This window comes from Hypanus sabinus, chromosome 11 (genome assembly GCF_030144855.1).
Source record: "Hypanus sabinus isolate sHypSab1 chromosome 11, sHypSab1.hap1, whole genome shotgun sequence".
Lineage (NCBI taxonomy): Eukaryota > Metazoa > Chordata > Chondrichthyes > Myliobatiformes > Dasyatidae > Hypanus > Hypanus sabinus.
The window spans coordinates 2262448-2279678 of NC_082716.1; the positions used below are offsets into that span (position 1 = coordinate 2262448).

The window sequence follows — 17231 nt, forward strand, 5'->3', positions numbered from 1 at the left end:
ATGATATTTCTGAATGCGACCACAATACCCTGAAATGAGAGGGTGAACAGCCAGAAGTCATGGTACATTTTGGTACCAGTGACACAGGTTTAAAAAAAAGGGAGGAGGTCCTGTAAGCAGAATACAGGGAGTTAGGAAGGAAATTGAGAAGCAGGACCTCAAGAGTAGTAACCTCGGGATTGCTGTCTGTACCACGCAAAAGTGAGGATAAGAAGAGAATGAGGTAACAGATAATTGCATGGCTGAAGGATCGGAGCAGGGGGCAGGGATTCAGACTTCTGAATCAATGGGACCTCTTCTGGGGCAGGACTGACCTGTACAAAAAGGACAGGTTACACTTGAATTCAAGAATGTTTTTTTTTAAATGGACCCCTAATAGCAACAAGGACATTGAGGAGCTGATAGAGAGGCAGAAATGAACCTGGTCAGGTGTCAGATCTCTCGGTGGGAGAGCATTTTGATCACAACTCTATCTCCTTTACCATAGTGCTGGAGAGGGATAGGAGCAGACAATTTGGGAAAATATTTAATTGGGGTGGGGGGAAACATGATGCTCTTAGGCAGGAACATGGGAGCATAAATTCGGAGCAGTTGTTCTCAGGGAAATGCACGGCAGAAATGTGGCAAATGTTCAGGGAGCATGTGCATGCTGTTCTGCATAAGTGTGTTCCATTGAGGCAAGGAAAGGATGGTAGGGTCAAAGAACCATGGTGTACAAAGGATGTAGAAAATCTAGTTAAGATGAAAAGCTTACAAAAGATTCAAGAGACTAGGAACTGATAGAGTTTGAGAAAATTACAAGATTGCCAGGAAGAATTCTTAAGGATGCCCCTACACCTCCTCCCTCATTACCATTCATGGCCCTAAAAAGTCCTTCCAGTTGAGGCGACAGTTCACCGATGATGCTGTTGGGGTCATTTACTGCGTCTGGCGCTATGACCTGCATATCGGTGAGACCCAACATAGATTGGGAGACTTCTTCGCCAAGCACCTATGCTCCGGTCCGCCAGAAAAAGCAGGATCTCTCATTGGCCATCCATTTTAATTCCACTTCCCAGTCCCATTCCAACATGTCTATCCATGAGCTCTTCGATTGTCGTGATCAGACCACACTTAAGTTGGAGGAATAACACCTTATTTTATGTTTGAGTAGCCTCCAGCTTGTTGGCATGAACATCAATTTCTTGAATTTTTGGTAATGCTTCCCACGCCTCCCTCCCATCCCCTCCCCCCCCGCTTCACTATTTCCCACCCCCCCATTCCCCTCTCTCACCTCATCTCCTTGCCCACCCATTGACTCCCTCTGGTGCTCCTCTCCTTTTTCTTTTTTCCATGGCCTTCTGTCTCTTTCACCTATCAACTTCCCAGCTCTTTACTTCATCCCTTCCCCTCCAGGTTTCACCTATCATCTGGTGTTTCTCTCTCCTCTCCCCACCCCCCCCCCACCTTTCAAATCTACTCCTCAGCTTTTTTTCTCCAGTCCTGCCGAACGGTTTTGGCCCGAAACAGCAACGATACTCTTTTCCAAAGATGCTGCCAGGCCTGCTGAGTTCCTCCAACACTTTGCGTGTGCTGCTTGCATTTCCAGCACCTACAGATTTTCTTTTGTTTGAGCTCAAGAACAAAATTTGGAGAACTAGAAGGGGCAACGCGAAGGCCTTGGCGAGCAGGACTAAGGAAAACCCCAAGGCATTCCACAAGAATGTGAAGAACACAAGGATGGGTCGTGTGAGAATCAGACCAATCACGTGCAATAGTGGAAATGTGTGCATGAAGTCAGAGGAGGGTAGTAGAGGTACTTAATGAATACTTTGCTTTAGTATTCAACAATGAAAAGGATCCTGACAATGAAGGGGATGACTTATGGCAGACTGAAATGTTTAAGCATACAGATATTAATAAAGAAGATGTGCTGGGGCTTTTGAAAAGCATTAAATTAGATAAATCAATGGGACTGAACGAGATATACCCCAGGCTACGTTGGCGCATGGCCAAGTGGTTAAGGCGTTCGTCTAGTGATCTGAAGGTTGCTAGTTCGAGCCTTGGCTGAGGCTGCATGTGTGTCTTTGAGCAAGACACTTAAACCACACATTGCTCTGCGACGACACTGGTGCCAAGCTGTATGGGTCCTAATGCCCTTCCCTTGGACAACATCAGTGGCGTGGAGAGGGTCATTTTTATAAATGACGGATGAGAAAGTAGTAGGGTAGGTTAGTAAGCTTGCTGATAACACAAAGGTTGGGGGTATTGTGGATCATGTGAAGGGCTGTCAGAGATTACAGTGGGACATTGATAGGATGAAAATCTGGGCTGAGAAGTGGCAGATGGAGTTTAACCCAGACAAGTGTGAAGTAGTTCATTTTGGTAAGTAACATTTGAAGACAGAATATAGTATTGCAGGTAAGACTCTTGGCAGTATGGAGGATCAGTGAGATCTTGGGGTCTGTGTCTCAAAGCTACCCAAAGCTGTTGTGCAGGTTGACAGTGTTGTTAAGAAGGCATATGGTGTGTTGGCCTTCATCAACCATGGGATTGAGTTCAAGAGGTAATGTTACAGCTAAACAAGACCTTGGTCACACTCCACTTGGAGTACTGTGTTCAGTTCTGGTCACATCACTACAGGAAGAATGTGGATACTACAGAGAGTGCAGAGGAGATTTACAAGGATGTTGCCTGGATTGGAGAGTGTGCCTTATGAGATTGGGTTGAGTGAACTTGGCCTTTTCACCTTGGAGCAACGGAGGATGAGAGGTGACCTGGTAAAGGTGCATAAAATGATGAGAGGCATTGATCGTGTGGATGATCAGAGGCTTTTTCCCAGGGCTGAAATGGCTAACACGTGGGGACATAGTGTTAATGTGCTTGGAAGCAGGTACAGAGGGGATATCAGGGGTAAGTTTTTCCACACAGACAATAGTGGGTGTGTGGAATACCCTGCTGGTGATGGTGGTGGAGGCGGATACAATAGGGTATTTTAAGAGACTCACAGATAGGTACATGAAGCTTAGAAAAAAAAATAGAGGACTACTCTAGGCAGATTCTAGAGCAGGTTACATGTCAGCACAACATTGTGGGCGAAAGGCCTGTAATATGATGTAGATTTCTATGTTCTATATCAGTTCTTGGCCTTTTGCTTCCCAGCCCCTTTCCTCATCCCCACGCCCCCACCCACCTGGCTTCCTGCTCCTCCTGGTACTATGTTTCTATTCTACAGGAGATATGCAGTCCTCACCATGCTGACTCACCCACAGGCTACCGTCCTCCAGTCTATGAATACCCCGTCCACACATGTTCACTTCCCCACATGGCTTACACTGCTGGTCTGGGTCTAAACTGTAAAACAAAACAGAAAATGGAAGTTTAGTACTGGTTACCACTGAAATACCAATGGCATGGAGATGGCCCTTTGAGGCCATAACAACTACCTATCGAAACTGTTCGGATGTTGTTCCCATTTCATAGGACACAGGAGCAGAATTAGGCTATTTGGCCCATTGAGTCAGCCCTACCATTCCATAATGGCTGATCCATTTCACTCTCAAACTCACTCTCCTGCCTTCTCCTTGTTACCTTTCACTTCCTGATTGATCAAGAACCTATCAACCTCCGCTTCAAACACTCCTGATAACCTGACCTCCACAGGTGCTGTGGCAATTAATTGCACAGCTTCATCCAACCTCTGGCTAAAAAAATTCCTTCTCAGCTGTTCTAAATGTTGGTCGTGTCCTCTGGACCTAGATTCCCTCACTATAGGAAACATCCTCTCCACGTCCATTCAGTCTAGGCCTTTCAATCTTCAACAGATTTAAATAAGATCATCCTCATTCTTCTAAATTCCAGTGAGTACAGGTCCTGAGCCTGAAGCGCTCCTCCAGGATCATTCTCATGTACCTCTTCAGGATCATCTCCAATGTTAACACATCCTTTATTAGATAAAAACCCCAAAGCTACTCACAATACTCCAAGTGAGTCCTCACTAGTGCCTGAAAAGCCTCAGCATACATCCTTGCTTTTATATCCTAGTCTTCTCGAAAAGAATGCAAACATTGAATTTGCCTTCAACTCAACCTGCAAATTAACCTTTAGGGAATCCTGCACAAGAACTCCCAAGTCCCTTTGCACCTTAGATTTTTGAATTTCTGCTCTGAATAAAATAGACTATGCTTTTATTCTTTCTACCAGAATGCAAGACCGTACACTTTTATCTGCCACTGTATTTCAAGTGCCCTTTCTCCCAATCTATCCAAGTCCTTCTACAACCTCCCTGCTTTCCGAACACTACCTTCCCTCAATCTATCTACATACCCGACCACAAACTTGGCACAAAGCTATCAATTCCATCATCCAAATCATAGACATACAACATAAAAAGAATCAGTCCCAACACAGACCATTGTGGAACACCACTAGTCACCATCAGCCAATCAGAAAAAGGCTCCCTTTAGGCATCCTGCTGAATGGTCTCAGCCAGAAATATCACTGTACTCTTTTCCTAGATGCTGTTGCTGAGTTCCACCAGCATTTTATGTGCATTGCTCCCTTTATTCCCACACCTTGCCCATTGCCAATCAGCCAATGCTCTATTCATGATGGTATCTTTCCTAAAATTCCAGTTTCCACCCCTCCTGCACACATTGGGGGCAATTTACAGTCAATACTATTGGTGAAGGATTGACCCTGGGTCTCTTTCACTGATTCTATGCCATGGTGCCACCCTTAATTTCCTTGTGTAGATTTTTAGGTCTCACCTAAGAAAAAGGTCCACTGATCTTGGAGGCAGAATGAAGCAGATTCAGCAGGCTAATTCCTGGCATGAAAGAATAATTATACCAAGAGAGGCAGCAAAATTTGGGTCAGATTTGCTTGGAGTTGAATGGTTTTATTCAAGTGTATAAGACTGGGAGGGTGCATGAGAGCAGAGATATTGGGATTGTTCCAGTAATCTCCCACCCTCTCACTTTTATTCTGGCTTCTGCTCCTTTCCTTCTCGGTCCCCTGTCCAACCCTCATGCCGGCCTCCCTCCCCCAACCCCCATCCCACCCTGGCGCTGGTTCCCCCCACCCCCGCCCAACCCTCACACTGGTGTCCCCACCCCCCCATCCGACCCTCACACCAGTTTTCCCCACCCAACTCACACATATCATCCTCACACGACTCATCCTCTCTAACTCTGTCACTAGTCATCCATCCCAACCCTCGCACTGGTTATCTTGACCAACCTTTACACTGGTCATCTTCTCCAACACTCACACTGGTCATACTCGCGATTTATTTATTTAGATAAACACCGCAGATAAACCCTTCAAGTCCAACAAGCCACACCACCCAGCAACCCCTGACAACCACCGATTTAATCCTAGCCTAATCACAGGACAATTTACAATGACTAATTAACCTACTAACCTGTACATTTTAGGAGCTGGTTGTGGATTACAGGAGGAACGGAGATGGGCTAACCCCTATTGACATCAATGAATCTGGGGTTGAGAGGGTAAAAAGCACCCACATCACCGAGGACCTCATGTGGTCTGTACACACCAGCTGTGTGGTGAAAAGGCACAACAGTGCCCATTTCATCTCAGGCGGTTGAGGAAGTTTGGTCCCCTCCAAATCCTAAGAAATTTCTACAGGGGCACAATTGAGAGCAACCTGACTGGCTGCATCACTGCCTGGTATGGGAACTGTACCTCGCTTAATCACAGGACTCTGCAGAAAATGGTGTGGACAGCCCAGCACATCTGTAGTTGTGAACTTCCCACTATTCAGGACATTTACAAAGACAGGTATGAAAAAAAGTGCCCGAAGGATCATTGTGGGCCCAAGTCACCCTAACCACAGTTCATTCCAGCTGCTACCATCTGGGAAATGGGACCACAGCACAAAAGCCAGGATCAATAGGCTCTGGGGCAGCATCTTCCATCAGTCCATCAGACTGATTAACTCACGCTGATTTGAGCGTATTTCCATGTTACATTGACTGTTCCATTTATTATAAATTACTATGATTCCACATTGCACATTTAGACAGAGACGAAATGTAAAGATTTTTACTCCTCATGTATGTGAAGGATGTAAGAAATAAAGTCAATTCAATTCTTTGGACTGTCAGAGGAAACACAAGCTCTCAGGGAAGGAAGATACAGGTTGGTTACAGAGGACACCAGAACTGAATTCCGAACGCTGATGCCTCAAGCTGCAATGAGTCACGCAAACTATATACAACCACAGTGCCCTCATGTAGGCACTTACTCCCAAAAGTGCTCAGTAGCCACCTTCCTCGCTCCAGCTCCCACAGGGCTGTATATCTGGAGGTGAAGGATTTCTAAATCCTGATGGAATTCTTGTCTTGTCTGGAGTACAGACAGCATTCAAGGACTGAGGAAGGATGGGCACTTAACTCTAAATATCCATCAGCGGCTGGGCTGTTTGGCCCTCAGAAGGGGCAGTCGCTTTCTCACTCTGAATGCCATGGCTCAGACTTATTACTGGCGGATACAGCTGATCTGTGTCACTGCAATTGGAGGATTACCAAATGTCCACAAGGACAGAATGGGGCTAGCGATGCTTTTCCTGGTGTTTGTTTGGGGTACAAAGTTCAACATAAATGTATTATCAAAATACATACATGTCACCATATTTATTTTCTGGCAGGCATTTGCTGGAACACAAAGAAATACAATAGAATCAATGAAAAATGACACACATATACTGACAAACAACCAATCACAAAAGACAAACTGTAAATAAAAAGAGATAGACAGATAGATAGCTAGACGGACGGACGGACGGATGGATGGATAATACCAAGAACACGAGTTGCAGAGTCCTTGAAAAGTAGTTCATAGTTTTTGGAATTAATTCAGTGTTGGGGTGAGTGAAGTCATCCACAGTGGTACAGAAGCTTGATGGTTGAAGGGTAATAACACTAGCAGGGATGATGACAGAACAGCAATGGCTGGTGTTTCTGTGGGATATTCGGAAGGCGCAGGAAAGATACATCCCAAAGATGAAGCAGTATTCTAAAGGGAGGATGAAGCAACCATGGATGACAAGGGAAATCAAAGACAACGTAAAAGCAGAAATTAGTAGGAAGGTGCAGGATTGTGAATCTTTTAAAAACCAGCAGAAGGTAACTAAAAAAGCCATAAAGCGAGAGAGGATGAAATATGAAGGTAAGCTCACTTACAATATAAAAGATTATGCCCAAAGTTTTTTCAGTTATACATACAGTATAAAGAATAAACAAGAAATGAAAGTGGATAACAGACTGCTGGAAAATAACATTGGAAAGGTAGTAACAACAGAAAAAGAAATGGTGGAGCAACTTAAGTATTTTGCATCAGCCATCACTGCGTAAGACACTAGGAGAATGCCAGATTGCGTGTCAAGGGGCAAAAAGTGAGTGCACTTGCTGTTACTAAGGAGAAAGTAAGAGGGGTGATTGATAAGTTTGTGGCCTAAGGTAGAAGGAGTCAATTTTAGAAAACCTAGCACATTTATTTTTCCTACATTTACACACTTAGTCCAATGGTCGTGGAGCATACAAATCCCTTCTCTGCAGAAGTTGGCATCTTGGATCCCCAAAAGCAGTCCACAGCAAGGGTGATTGATAAGTTTGTGGCCTAAGGTCAAAGGAGATGAGTTATTCAAACTCTCTGCATTTTCACTCAGAGTTGAAGTGCACGTGTATGTAACGAGAGCTGTACAACTCATCTCCTTCCACCTTAGGCCATGAACTTATCAATCATCCCTGCTGTGGACCACCTGGAGGTCTAAGACGCTCTCGTTACATGCACGTGAAGGTCAACTGTTTGAAAATGCAGAAAGTTTGAAGTTAATAACTCATCTCCTTCAACCTTAGGCTACAAACTTATCAATCACCCCTGCCATGGACCACTTCGACAAAAAAGGATCCATATGCTCCAAGACCGCAGGACTAAGCGTGTACATGTAGGAGGGGACTATGTTGAAAAATAAATGTGCTAGGTTTTCTAAAATTGACTCCTTCTACCCTAGGCCACAAACTTATCAATCATCCCTTGTACTTGGGAAACTGAAGAGTCTGAAGGTAGATAGGTTAACTGGACCAGATGGACTACCCCCCCCCCCCCACCCCCCAGTGTTCTGAAAGAGGTAGCTGAAGAGATTGTGGAGGCATTAGTAATGATCCTTCAAGAATCACTAGATTACAGAACAGTTCCTAAGGACTAGAAAACTGTATATGTCATTTCATTCTTTAAGAAGGGTGGCAGACAGGAGAAAGCTAGTTAGCCTGACCAGTGGTTAGAAAAATGTTGTCAAGGAGCAGTGCCTCAGAAAGGCAGGGTCCATTATTAAGGATCCCTAGCACCCAGGGCATGCCCCCTTCTCTCTGTCACCATCAGGAAGGAGGTACCATGTCTGAAGACATACGTTCAGTTATTTAGGAACAACTTCTTCTCATCTGCCATCCAATTTCTAAACGGACATTGAACACTACCTCACTATTTTTTCTATTTCTGTTTTTACATGACTTATTTAGCTTCAGTATTTAACATACGGTAACTTACTGTCATTCAATTTTTTACCTATATTTGTGATGTGTTGCATTGTACTGCTGCTGCAAAGGCAACAAATTTCACAACATATTAAACCCGATTCTGAATAATTAAATGCTGACAGGATTAGCTGCAGTCCTGTGGAGATTCTCAACACAGGGAAGTGCTTTGAGGTATTATTGATCTAGAGCCACACCCACCACCACACACCACAATGAAGGCCTAGCCGCTGCCGGAGGCCCCGAAGGAGAGAAGGAGAGATTGAGGCGACAGAGGAAGAGAATGTTGGCAGAAAACAGCAGCGCATGTCTTCTGAGGATAGGTTAAGCCAGCTGGGGATTTTCTCCTTGGAGCGAAGGAGGATGAGAGGTGACTTGATAGAGGTGTACAAGATAAGAGGCGTAGATAGAGCAGACAGCCTTTTTTCTCCAGGGAGAAAATGGCAGGGGGGCATAACTTTAAATTAATGAGAGGAAGTACAGAGGCGATATCAGAGTTAAGTTCTTTACACAGAGAGTGGTGGGTGCATGAAATGCACTGTCTGGTTGGAGGTAGAGGCAGATACACTGGAACAGTTGAGACTTCTAAATAAGCACATGGATGATAGAAAAATAGAAGGCTATGTGGGAGGAAAGAGTTACATTGATTTTAAAATAGGTTAAAAGGTCGGCACATCATGGGCCGAAGGACCTGTAAAGTTCTATTATCTGTAGCAGGGATATTCAAGCCCTCTCTTAGCATCTTGTCAGCTACAATTTAATCACCCAGATTACTGCTCAGTGGCATGATGGCTGAGCTCTAACCTTGTAGCACAGAGTCTCAGATTCAATCCTGACCTCCGCTGCTTTCTGTGTGGGGTTTGCACGTTCTCCCTGTGACTCGATGGGTTTCCAGTTCCCTCCCACATCTCAAAGACGTGCAGGTCAGTGGGTTAATTGGCCAATATAAATTATTCCTAGTGTTTGCGTGGGAGTTGGAATCTGGGGGGAGTTGATGGGAATGTGGAGAGAATGAAATGGGATCAGGGTAGGATTCAACACTTCAAAACTTCAAGATTGATGAATATCATTTCCAGGACACAAATGTATTGAATTAATTGTTACACACACAAAATGCTGGAGGAACTCAGCAGGCCAGGCAGCATCTATGGAAAAGAGTACAGTCGACGTTTCGGGCCAAAACACCTCAGCAGGACTGGGAAAAAAAAGCTGCAGGAATAGATTTGAAAGGTCAGTGGAGGGGAGAGAGAAACACCAGGCGATAGGTGAATCTTGGAGGGGGAGGGATGAAATAAAGAGGTTGGAAGTTGATCAGTGAAAAAGACAAAGGTTATGGAAGAAAGAGAAAAAACAGGTAGAGGAGGCAATGGATGGGTAAGAAGATAACATGAGAAAGAGAAAGGGATGGGAAATGGTGGAGGGGGGAGGTGGAGGCATTACTGTAAGTTTGAGAAATCAATGTTCATGGCATCAGTTTGGAGGCTATCCAAACGGAATACAAGGTGTTGTTTCTCCAGCCTAAGTGTGGCCTTATCCTGATAGTGGAGGAAGCCATGGATGGACATATCAAAATGGGAACAGGAAGTGGAATTAAAACGGATGGCCACTGGGAGATCCCACTTGTTCTGGCGGACGGAGTGTAGATGCTTAGCGAAATGGTCTCCCCATCTACATCAGGTCTCACCGATGTACAGGAGGCCACACCGGGAGCACTGGACACAGTAAATGACCCCCAACAGACTCACAGGTGAATTTTCACCTCACCTGGAAGGACTGTTTAGGGCCCTGGATGGTAGTGAGGGAGGAGATGTAGGGGCAGGTTCCACTTGCAAGGATAAGTGCCAGGAGGGTGATCAGTGGGGAGGGATTGAATGGACAAAGGAGTTGCGTAGGGAGCAATCCCTGTGGAAAGTGGGGGGGGGGGGGAGGGAAAGATGTGCTTGGTGGTGGGAACCAGATGGAGGGAGCAGAAGTTTTGGAGAATTATGTGCTGGACACAGAGGCTGATGGGGTGGTGGGTGAGGACAAGAGGAAACCTATCTCTGGTAAGGTGGCGGGAGGATGGGGTGAGAGAAGACGTGCATGAAATGGAAGAGATATGGTTGAGGGCAACATTGATGGTGGAGGAAGGGAAGCCCCTCTCTTTGAAAAAGAAAGACATCTCCTTTTTTCTCGAATGAAAAGCCTGATCCTATGTGATTCCCTTGTCTATTTGTCCTTCTCACTGATCTCCTCCAGGTACTTATCCTTGCAAGCAGAACAAGTGCTACACCTGTCCCTACACCTCCTCCCTCACTACCATTCAGGGCCCCAGTCCTTCCAGGTGAGGCGACACTTCACCTGTGAGTCTGCTGGGATCATATATTGTGTTCGGTGCTCCTGGTGTGGCCTCTTGTATATCGATGAGACCCTACATAGATTGGGAGACTGCTTTGATGAGCTCAGATTTCCAGCATCTGCAGACTTTGTCTTGCTCAAAATAATTGTTACTCCAGATCTGATGCAGCACCAAAAAAAAACACAATATGATAAAGAAAACAATGTTTAAAAAATCACAAATATAACTACATAAGATAACTTATACACATAGATTGATTTGATGTCCATAAAGATATGCTGGACACAGGAGTATTTGTACACAAGTTACCCTGAAAGGAAATGATGAAGTAGTGGTGGTTGGGAGGGGTGTGGAGGGGTGTTAATGGGTGTTTAATGGCTAGGATGGATGCAAGGGGCTGAAGGGCCTGGTTCTGTGCTGTGAGACTAAGCTGGTTTCAAAGCACATTTGTCCACAGTAGAAAAAAACTATTCAATTTCAGCTGGCATGCTTAACATGTCCTACAAACCAAAAATTTGACACGTGCCGGTGTCGACCATCCCCTGAGGTGCCAAGTCAAATTTCACATTGTACACAATTCTCGCCACATTTTCTACATCTACAAATAAAAACCGGATTTTCAATTCTTTTGCACTTAAAAACAGGACAACAGAATCTGATTTCAATTGACATACAAAAGAAGAAATAGGCTGAGTAAGTCTCACTGGCGGTCCTGGTAACTAATGTCCACTGGGATCACGCAGTGCTGACAAGTACCAAACAAAATGCTGAGAAAATATCAATAGTAAGAGACTTAAAGGATAAACAGGGAAAGATTTCTGTCCTGCATCTGTATCTAAATGTGCAACAACAAATGAGATTGGAAGTGGCAAAAGGAATTTAAAGTATTTGAGTTACAAACAATAAAACCATTAAAAACATGTCCTTACTTTGTTCTGTGAAACTGTGTGGTGGGCAGAAGCAGATGATGGTATAGCATCTTAATGTTATGCTATTGCAGTGGTCAGAGCCCATGACTAATTATCAACAACAATGGTTTTGATTCCCACTGTAGCATTCAAGATCATAAGACTATATATAGGAGCATAATTAGGCTATTCAGCCCATCAAGTCTTCTCCAGCATTCCATCATGGTTAGTTTATTATCCCTCTTAACTGCATTCTCCTGCCATCTACCCATAACCTTTGATGCCCTGACAAATGAAGAACCCATCAACCTCTGTTTTAAATATACACAATTACTTGGCCTCCACTGCCGTCTGTAGCAATGAATTCCACAGATTCACCACGCTCCGGCTAAAGAAATTTCTCCTCATCTCCATTCTAATGGCTGATCAAGAACCTATCAACCTCTTCTTTAAAACCTTTGTATCATCTGCTAACATGAGCACAAAACCATCAATTCCATCATTCAAATCATTGTAACATGAAGAGGTCCTAACAGTGACACCTGTGGAAAACTACTAATCACTGACAGCCAACCAGAAAAGGCCCTCTCTATTCTCATAAAACATTACAACACAGTGTAGACCCTTCAGCCTACAATGTTGTGCCAACCTTTAATCTACTCTATCATCAACGTAACCCTTCCCTGAAGGTAAAGCTTTTAAAGATCATCTTTATTTGTCACACAGACATTGAAACATGACAATAGGTTGTTTTGAGTCAACGATCAACACAGTCCAAGATGCGCGAGAGACTAACCGCAAATGTCACCATGCTTCTGGCCTCAACACAACATGCACACAACTTACTAACTCTAAACTGTATGTTTTTGAGATGTGGGAAAAAACTAGAGCACCCATTGGAAAACCAGTTGGTCACAGGGAGAACATACAAACAGAGGCAGGAATTGAACACTGCTAGTACTGTAAAGCATTACAGTACTACTGTGTGTTCCTTTCCACATAACTCTACAGTTTTCTGTCATCTATGTGCTTTTCTAAGAGTCTCTTAAATGCCCCTAATATATCTGCCTCTACCAACACCCCTGGCAGGGCATTCCATTCACCCACCACTCTGTGTAAAGAAAAAACTACCTCTGAAATTCCACCCCCCCCCCCATAGTTTCCTCTAATCACCTTAAAACTATGACCCCTAATATTAGTCATTTCAGCCCTGGTGGAAAAAAGTCTCTGGCTGTCCACTCGATCTATGCCTCTTATCATTGTACATGCCTCTAACAAGCCATCCCTGTAAAGGAGCCTGCCTAACCATTCATTGTCGGGGAGACCAGATTCAGATTCACTTATTCATCACATGGTACATAGAAACATACCGATAATCATATCATTTGCATTATCAACCGACTCACCTTAGAATGTGCTGGGGACAGCTTGTAAGTGTCACCATGCAATCTGGTGCCATCATAGCATGTCCACCATGTTGAGAACAAAACATGGAACCAAACAACAAGGCCAGAACAAACCCCTTTCTTCCCTCCCACCCACTCACACTATTACTGCTATCAAAGGCACCACGGTAGCACAGAGTTTACAGTGCTGCTATTACAGCTCAGGGCATTCGAGTTTGGAATTCAATTTCAGCATCCTCTGTAAACTTCCCTTCAAAACACAAAAATACAACTGCAGATGCTGTGGATCAAAGAATACGTACACAACGCTGGAAAAACTCAGCAGGTCAGGCAGCATCCGTGAGAAAAGAGTAGCCAACGTTTCTGGCCGAGACCCTTCATCAGGATTCATCCTGATGAAGGGTCTCGGCCCGAAACTTGTACTTTCCTTCAACCTGATGGCATGAATATCGATTTCTCCTTCCAGTTAAAAAAAAATCCCACTCCCTTCCCTCTTACGTCTTCTTGACTGCCTATCACCTCCTCCTCTCTTCCTCCTTCCCTTTCTCAGATGGTCCACTCTCCTTTCCTATCAGATTTCTTCCTCTCCAACCCTTTACCTTTCCCACCCATCTGGCATCTGCTATCACTTTCTAGCTATCCTCCTTCCTCTCCCCTACCTTTTTATTTTGGTACCTTCCCCACCCCCCCGCCCTTCCAGTCGTGATGAAGGGTCTCAGCCCGAAACGTTGACTACTTGTTCATCTCCATAGATGCTGCCTGACCTGCTGAGCTCCTCCAGCATCTTGCGTGAGTTGCTCTGGATTTCCAGCATCTGCAGAATCTCTCACATTTATGACTTTATGTTCCTTCCCATGACTACACAAGTTTCCTCTGGATGCTCCAGTTTCCTCCCACACACAAAAACATACTGGTTAGTAGGTTAGTTGGTCTTTGTAATTAGGCTGGGTGATGTGGCTCAAAGGGCCACAAGGACCTGTTCTGTACTGTATCCCAAATAAATAAGAAAGGTGCAGTAACCGGAGCCATTGTCTGTTTGCCACCAAATGAAAGCAGTGGCACCACCAAACTTGCCTGGCATCAATGAGACTCTGATTCAGCAGGTGTAACGTGGGGGTCAGGGCACCGGGGTGGGGGTGATACCTGCTGAAATCTGATTCAGCAGGTGTAACGTGGGGGTGGGGGTGATACCTGCTGAAATCTGATTCAGCAGGTGTAACGTGGGGGTGGGGGTGATACCTGCTGAAATCTGATTCAGCAGGTGTAACGTGGGGGTCAGGGCACCGGGGCGGAAGTGATACCTGGGGGTCAGGGCGCCAGGGCGGGGGTGATACCTGCTGAAATCTGATTCAGCAGGTGTAACGTGGGGGTCAGGGCGCTGGGGCGGGGGTGATACCTGCTGAAATCTGATTCAGCAGGTGTAACGTGGGGGTCAGTGCGCCGGGGTGGGGGTGATACCTGCTGAAATCTGATTCAGCAGGTGTAACGTGGGGGTCAGGGCGCCGGGGCGGGGGTGATACCTGCTGAAATCTGATTCAGCAGGTGTAACGTGGGGGTCAGCGCGCCGGGGTGGGGGTGATACCTGCTGAAATCTGATTCAGCAGGTGTAACATGGGGGTCAGGGCGCCGGGGCGGGGGTGATACCTGCTGAAATCTGATTCAGCAGGTGTAACGTGGGGGTCAGGGCGCTGGGGCGGGGGTGATACCTGCTGAAATCTGATTCAGCAGGTGTAACGTGGGGGTCAGCGCGCCGGGGTGGGGGTGATACCTGCTGAAATCTGATTCAACAGGTGTAATGTGGGGGTCAGAGCACTGGGGCAGGGGTAATACCTGCTGAGCTTCTTTCTGGTGAAGTGCCCACGGATCCATCGCTGGATGATGTGAACTGGAGAGTGATGGGCCAGGATGGTGTTTACAGTGGCCATCAGTTTTCGGATATTCTCCATCTCATTGCACCAGGTCGACATCTGTGAGAGAGGTGACAGTATCAACGACAGTCTGTGACTCAGCCAGCAATCTAAGGCTTACATTGAACACACATCAGTACAATTCAGTTCAGGCCCTTCAGCCCACTATTTTATGCCACCCTACTCTAAGATCAACCTAACCTTTCCCTCCCAAATAGCTCTCCATTTTTCTATCATCCATGCACCTATCTAAAAGTCGTTTAGATATCCCTAATGTATTTACCTCTACCACAACCCCTGGCAGGGCATTCCATGCACCCATCAGTCCCAGAGGTAAAGAACTTACCCCTGACACCCCCCCCCCATACTTTCCTCCAAACTTTCCTTAAAGTTAAGTCCCTAGTATTAGCCATTTCTGCCCTGGGAAAATGTCTCCAACTGTTGTTTCAATCTATGCCTCTTTTTGTCTCGTACACCTCATATCTGCTTCACTCCATACAGAAAAGCACAAGCTCACTCAACCTATCCTCATAAAACGTTCTGTAATCCAGGTAGCATCCTGGTAAATCTCCTCTGCACAATCTCTGAAGTATTCACATCCTTCCTATAATGAGGTGACCAGAACTGAAAACAATTCTCCAAGTAAGACACACAAAATGCTGGAGGAACTCAGCAGGTCAGGCAGCATCTATGGAAAGGATTAAACAGTTGACGTTTCAGTCAGGTCCTGATGAAGCGTCTCGGCCTGGAATGTTGACCCATTATTCATTTCCATAAAAGCTGCCTGACTTAAGCTCCTCCAGCATTTTCTGTGAATTGTTCTGGATTTACAGCATCTGCAGAATCTCTTGTGATTATAAAATTGCAAGTGTGGTCTAACCAGGGTTTTTATAGAGCTGCAATATTACCTTGCGGTTCTTGAACTCAATCTGATAATTCTGATAATTTTCAAACATTCTACTTAATATTATCCAATTAGGAAATAACAGCCTGTGCTGATTGTAGTGGCTAACCACAGAGATTTTATCCTAATGCAGCAGAGACTCATTTACATACCACCTTCAGCTCAGTCACATCTTGCAAACCACCTCAGAGAAGTGCTGTTTAGCAAAATTTGACACTGAGCCCTAAACACAGTTGGCAGGCAGGAGACTAAACCTTTGTCAAGGACGGTCTCAGAGGAGGAGACAGGGCTTCAGGGAGGGAATTCCAGATCCCGCAGCCTAAACATCTGACGGCACAGCTGACAACCATGTCGCAATTAAAATTAGCAAGGAGCAAAGGCCAGGACTCAACACGTCAGAGAAACGGTCAGAGCCACAGCATCATCCAAGATGAAAATAGGCCATTCAGCCTGTCATAGCTCTTCCAACTATCATGAACAATGTCAACAGAATAGATTTTGCAGATGCTGATTGGAGAAGAAAGTGGACATGGGAGAAAGCGTGCTGCTAGAGTTTATAGTAATCGACGTTACATACCTCCATGGCCTCCATTACTGCCATGATGATGCCACTCTCCGTTTGGAGGAGCAATGCCTCATAGTCCATCCGGGTAGTCTCCAATCTGATAGCATGAATATCGACTTCTCAAACTTCCAGTAATTCCTTCCTCCTTCAGCTCTTTTCCCTTTTCCCATTCTGGTTCCCCTCTCACCCCCTCTTCTCCCTCACCTGTCTATCACCTCCCTCTGGCTCCCCTCCTCGTTCCCTTTCTTCAAATGATCCACTCTCCTCTCCAGATCCCTTCTTCTTCAGCATATGTCACCATACATGACCCAGAGATTCATTTTCTTGTAAATCCAATAACGATAATAGAATCAATGAAAGATCACACCAACAGGGCATACAATCAGTGTGCAAAAGACAACGAACTGTGCAAGTACAAAAAGAAAAAAAAACAATAAACATCGAGAACATGTAATGAAGAGTCCTTAAAAGTGAAGTCCTTAAAAAGGATCTGGGCTTGAAACATCGACAGTTTCTACATTTCCATAGATGCTGCCTGACCTGTTGAGTTCCTTCACCATTTTGTGTGTGTTGCCTTGAAAGTGAAAGCAGTGGGAACAGTTCAGTATAGTGGTGAGTGAAGTTATCCCCTGTGGTTTAAGAGCCAGGTAGTTAAGGACTAATAAC

At 45.1% G+C, this 17231-nt stretch overlaps 1 protein-coding gene across 1 annotated transcript in view; it reads right to left on the reverse strand.

Moving 5' to 3' along the window:
• LOC132401647 (leucine-rich repeat and IQ domain-containing protein 3-like) overlaps positions 1 to 17231 on the reverse strand; it is a 168209-nt gene that overhangs the window by 60671 nt on the left and 90307 nt on the right. Inside the window, exons 4-5 of the mRNA XM_059983662.1 lie at positions 15020 to 15156; positions 3246 to 3333 (exon numbers count right to left, since the gene is read on the reverse strand). Coding sequence (XP_059839645.1) covers positions 3246 to 3333; positions 15020 to 15156 — 225 coding nt within the window. The remainder of the gene's footprint in view (positions 1 to 3245; positions 3334 to 15019; positions 15157 to 17231) is intronic.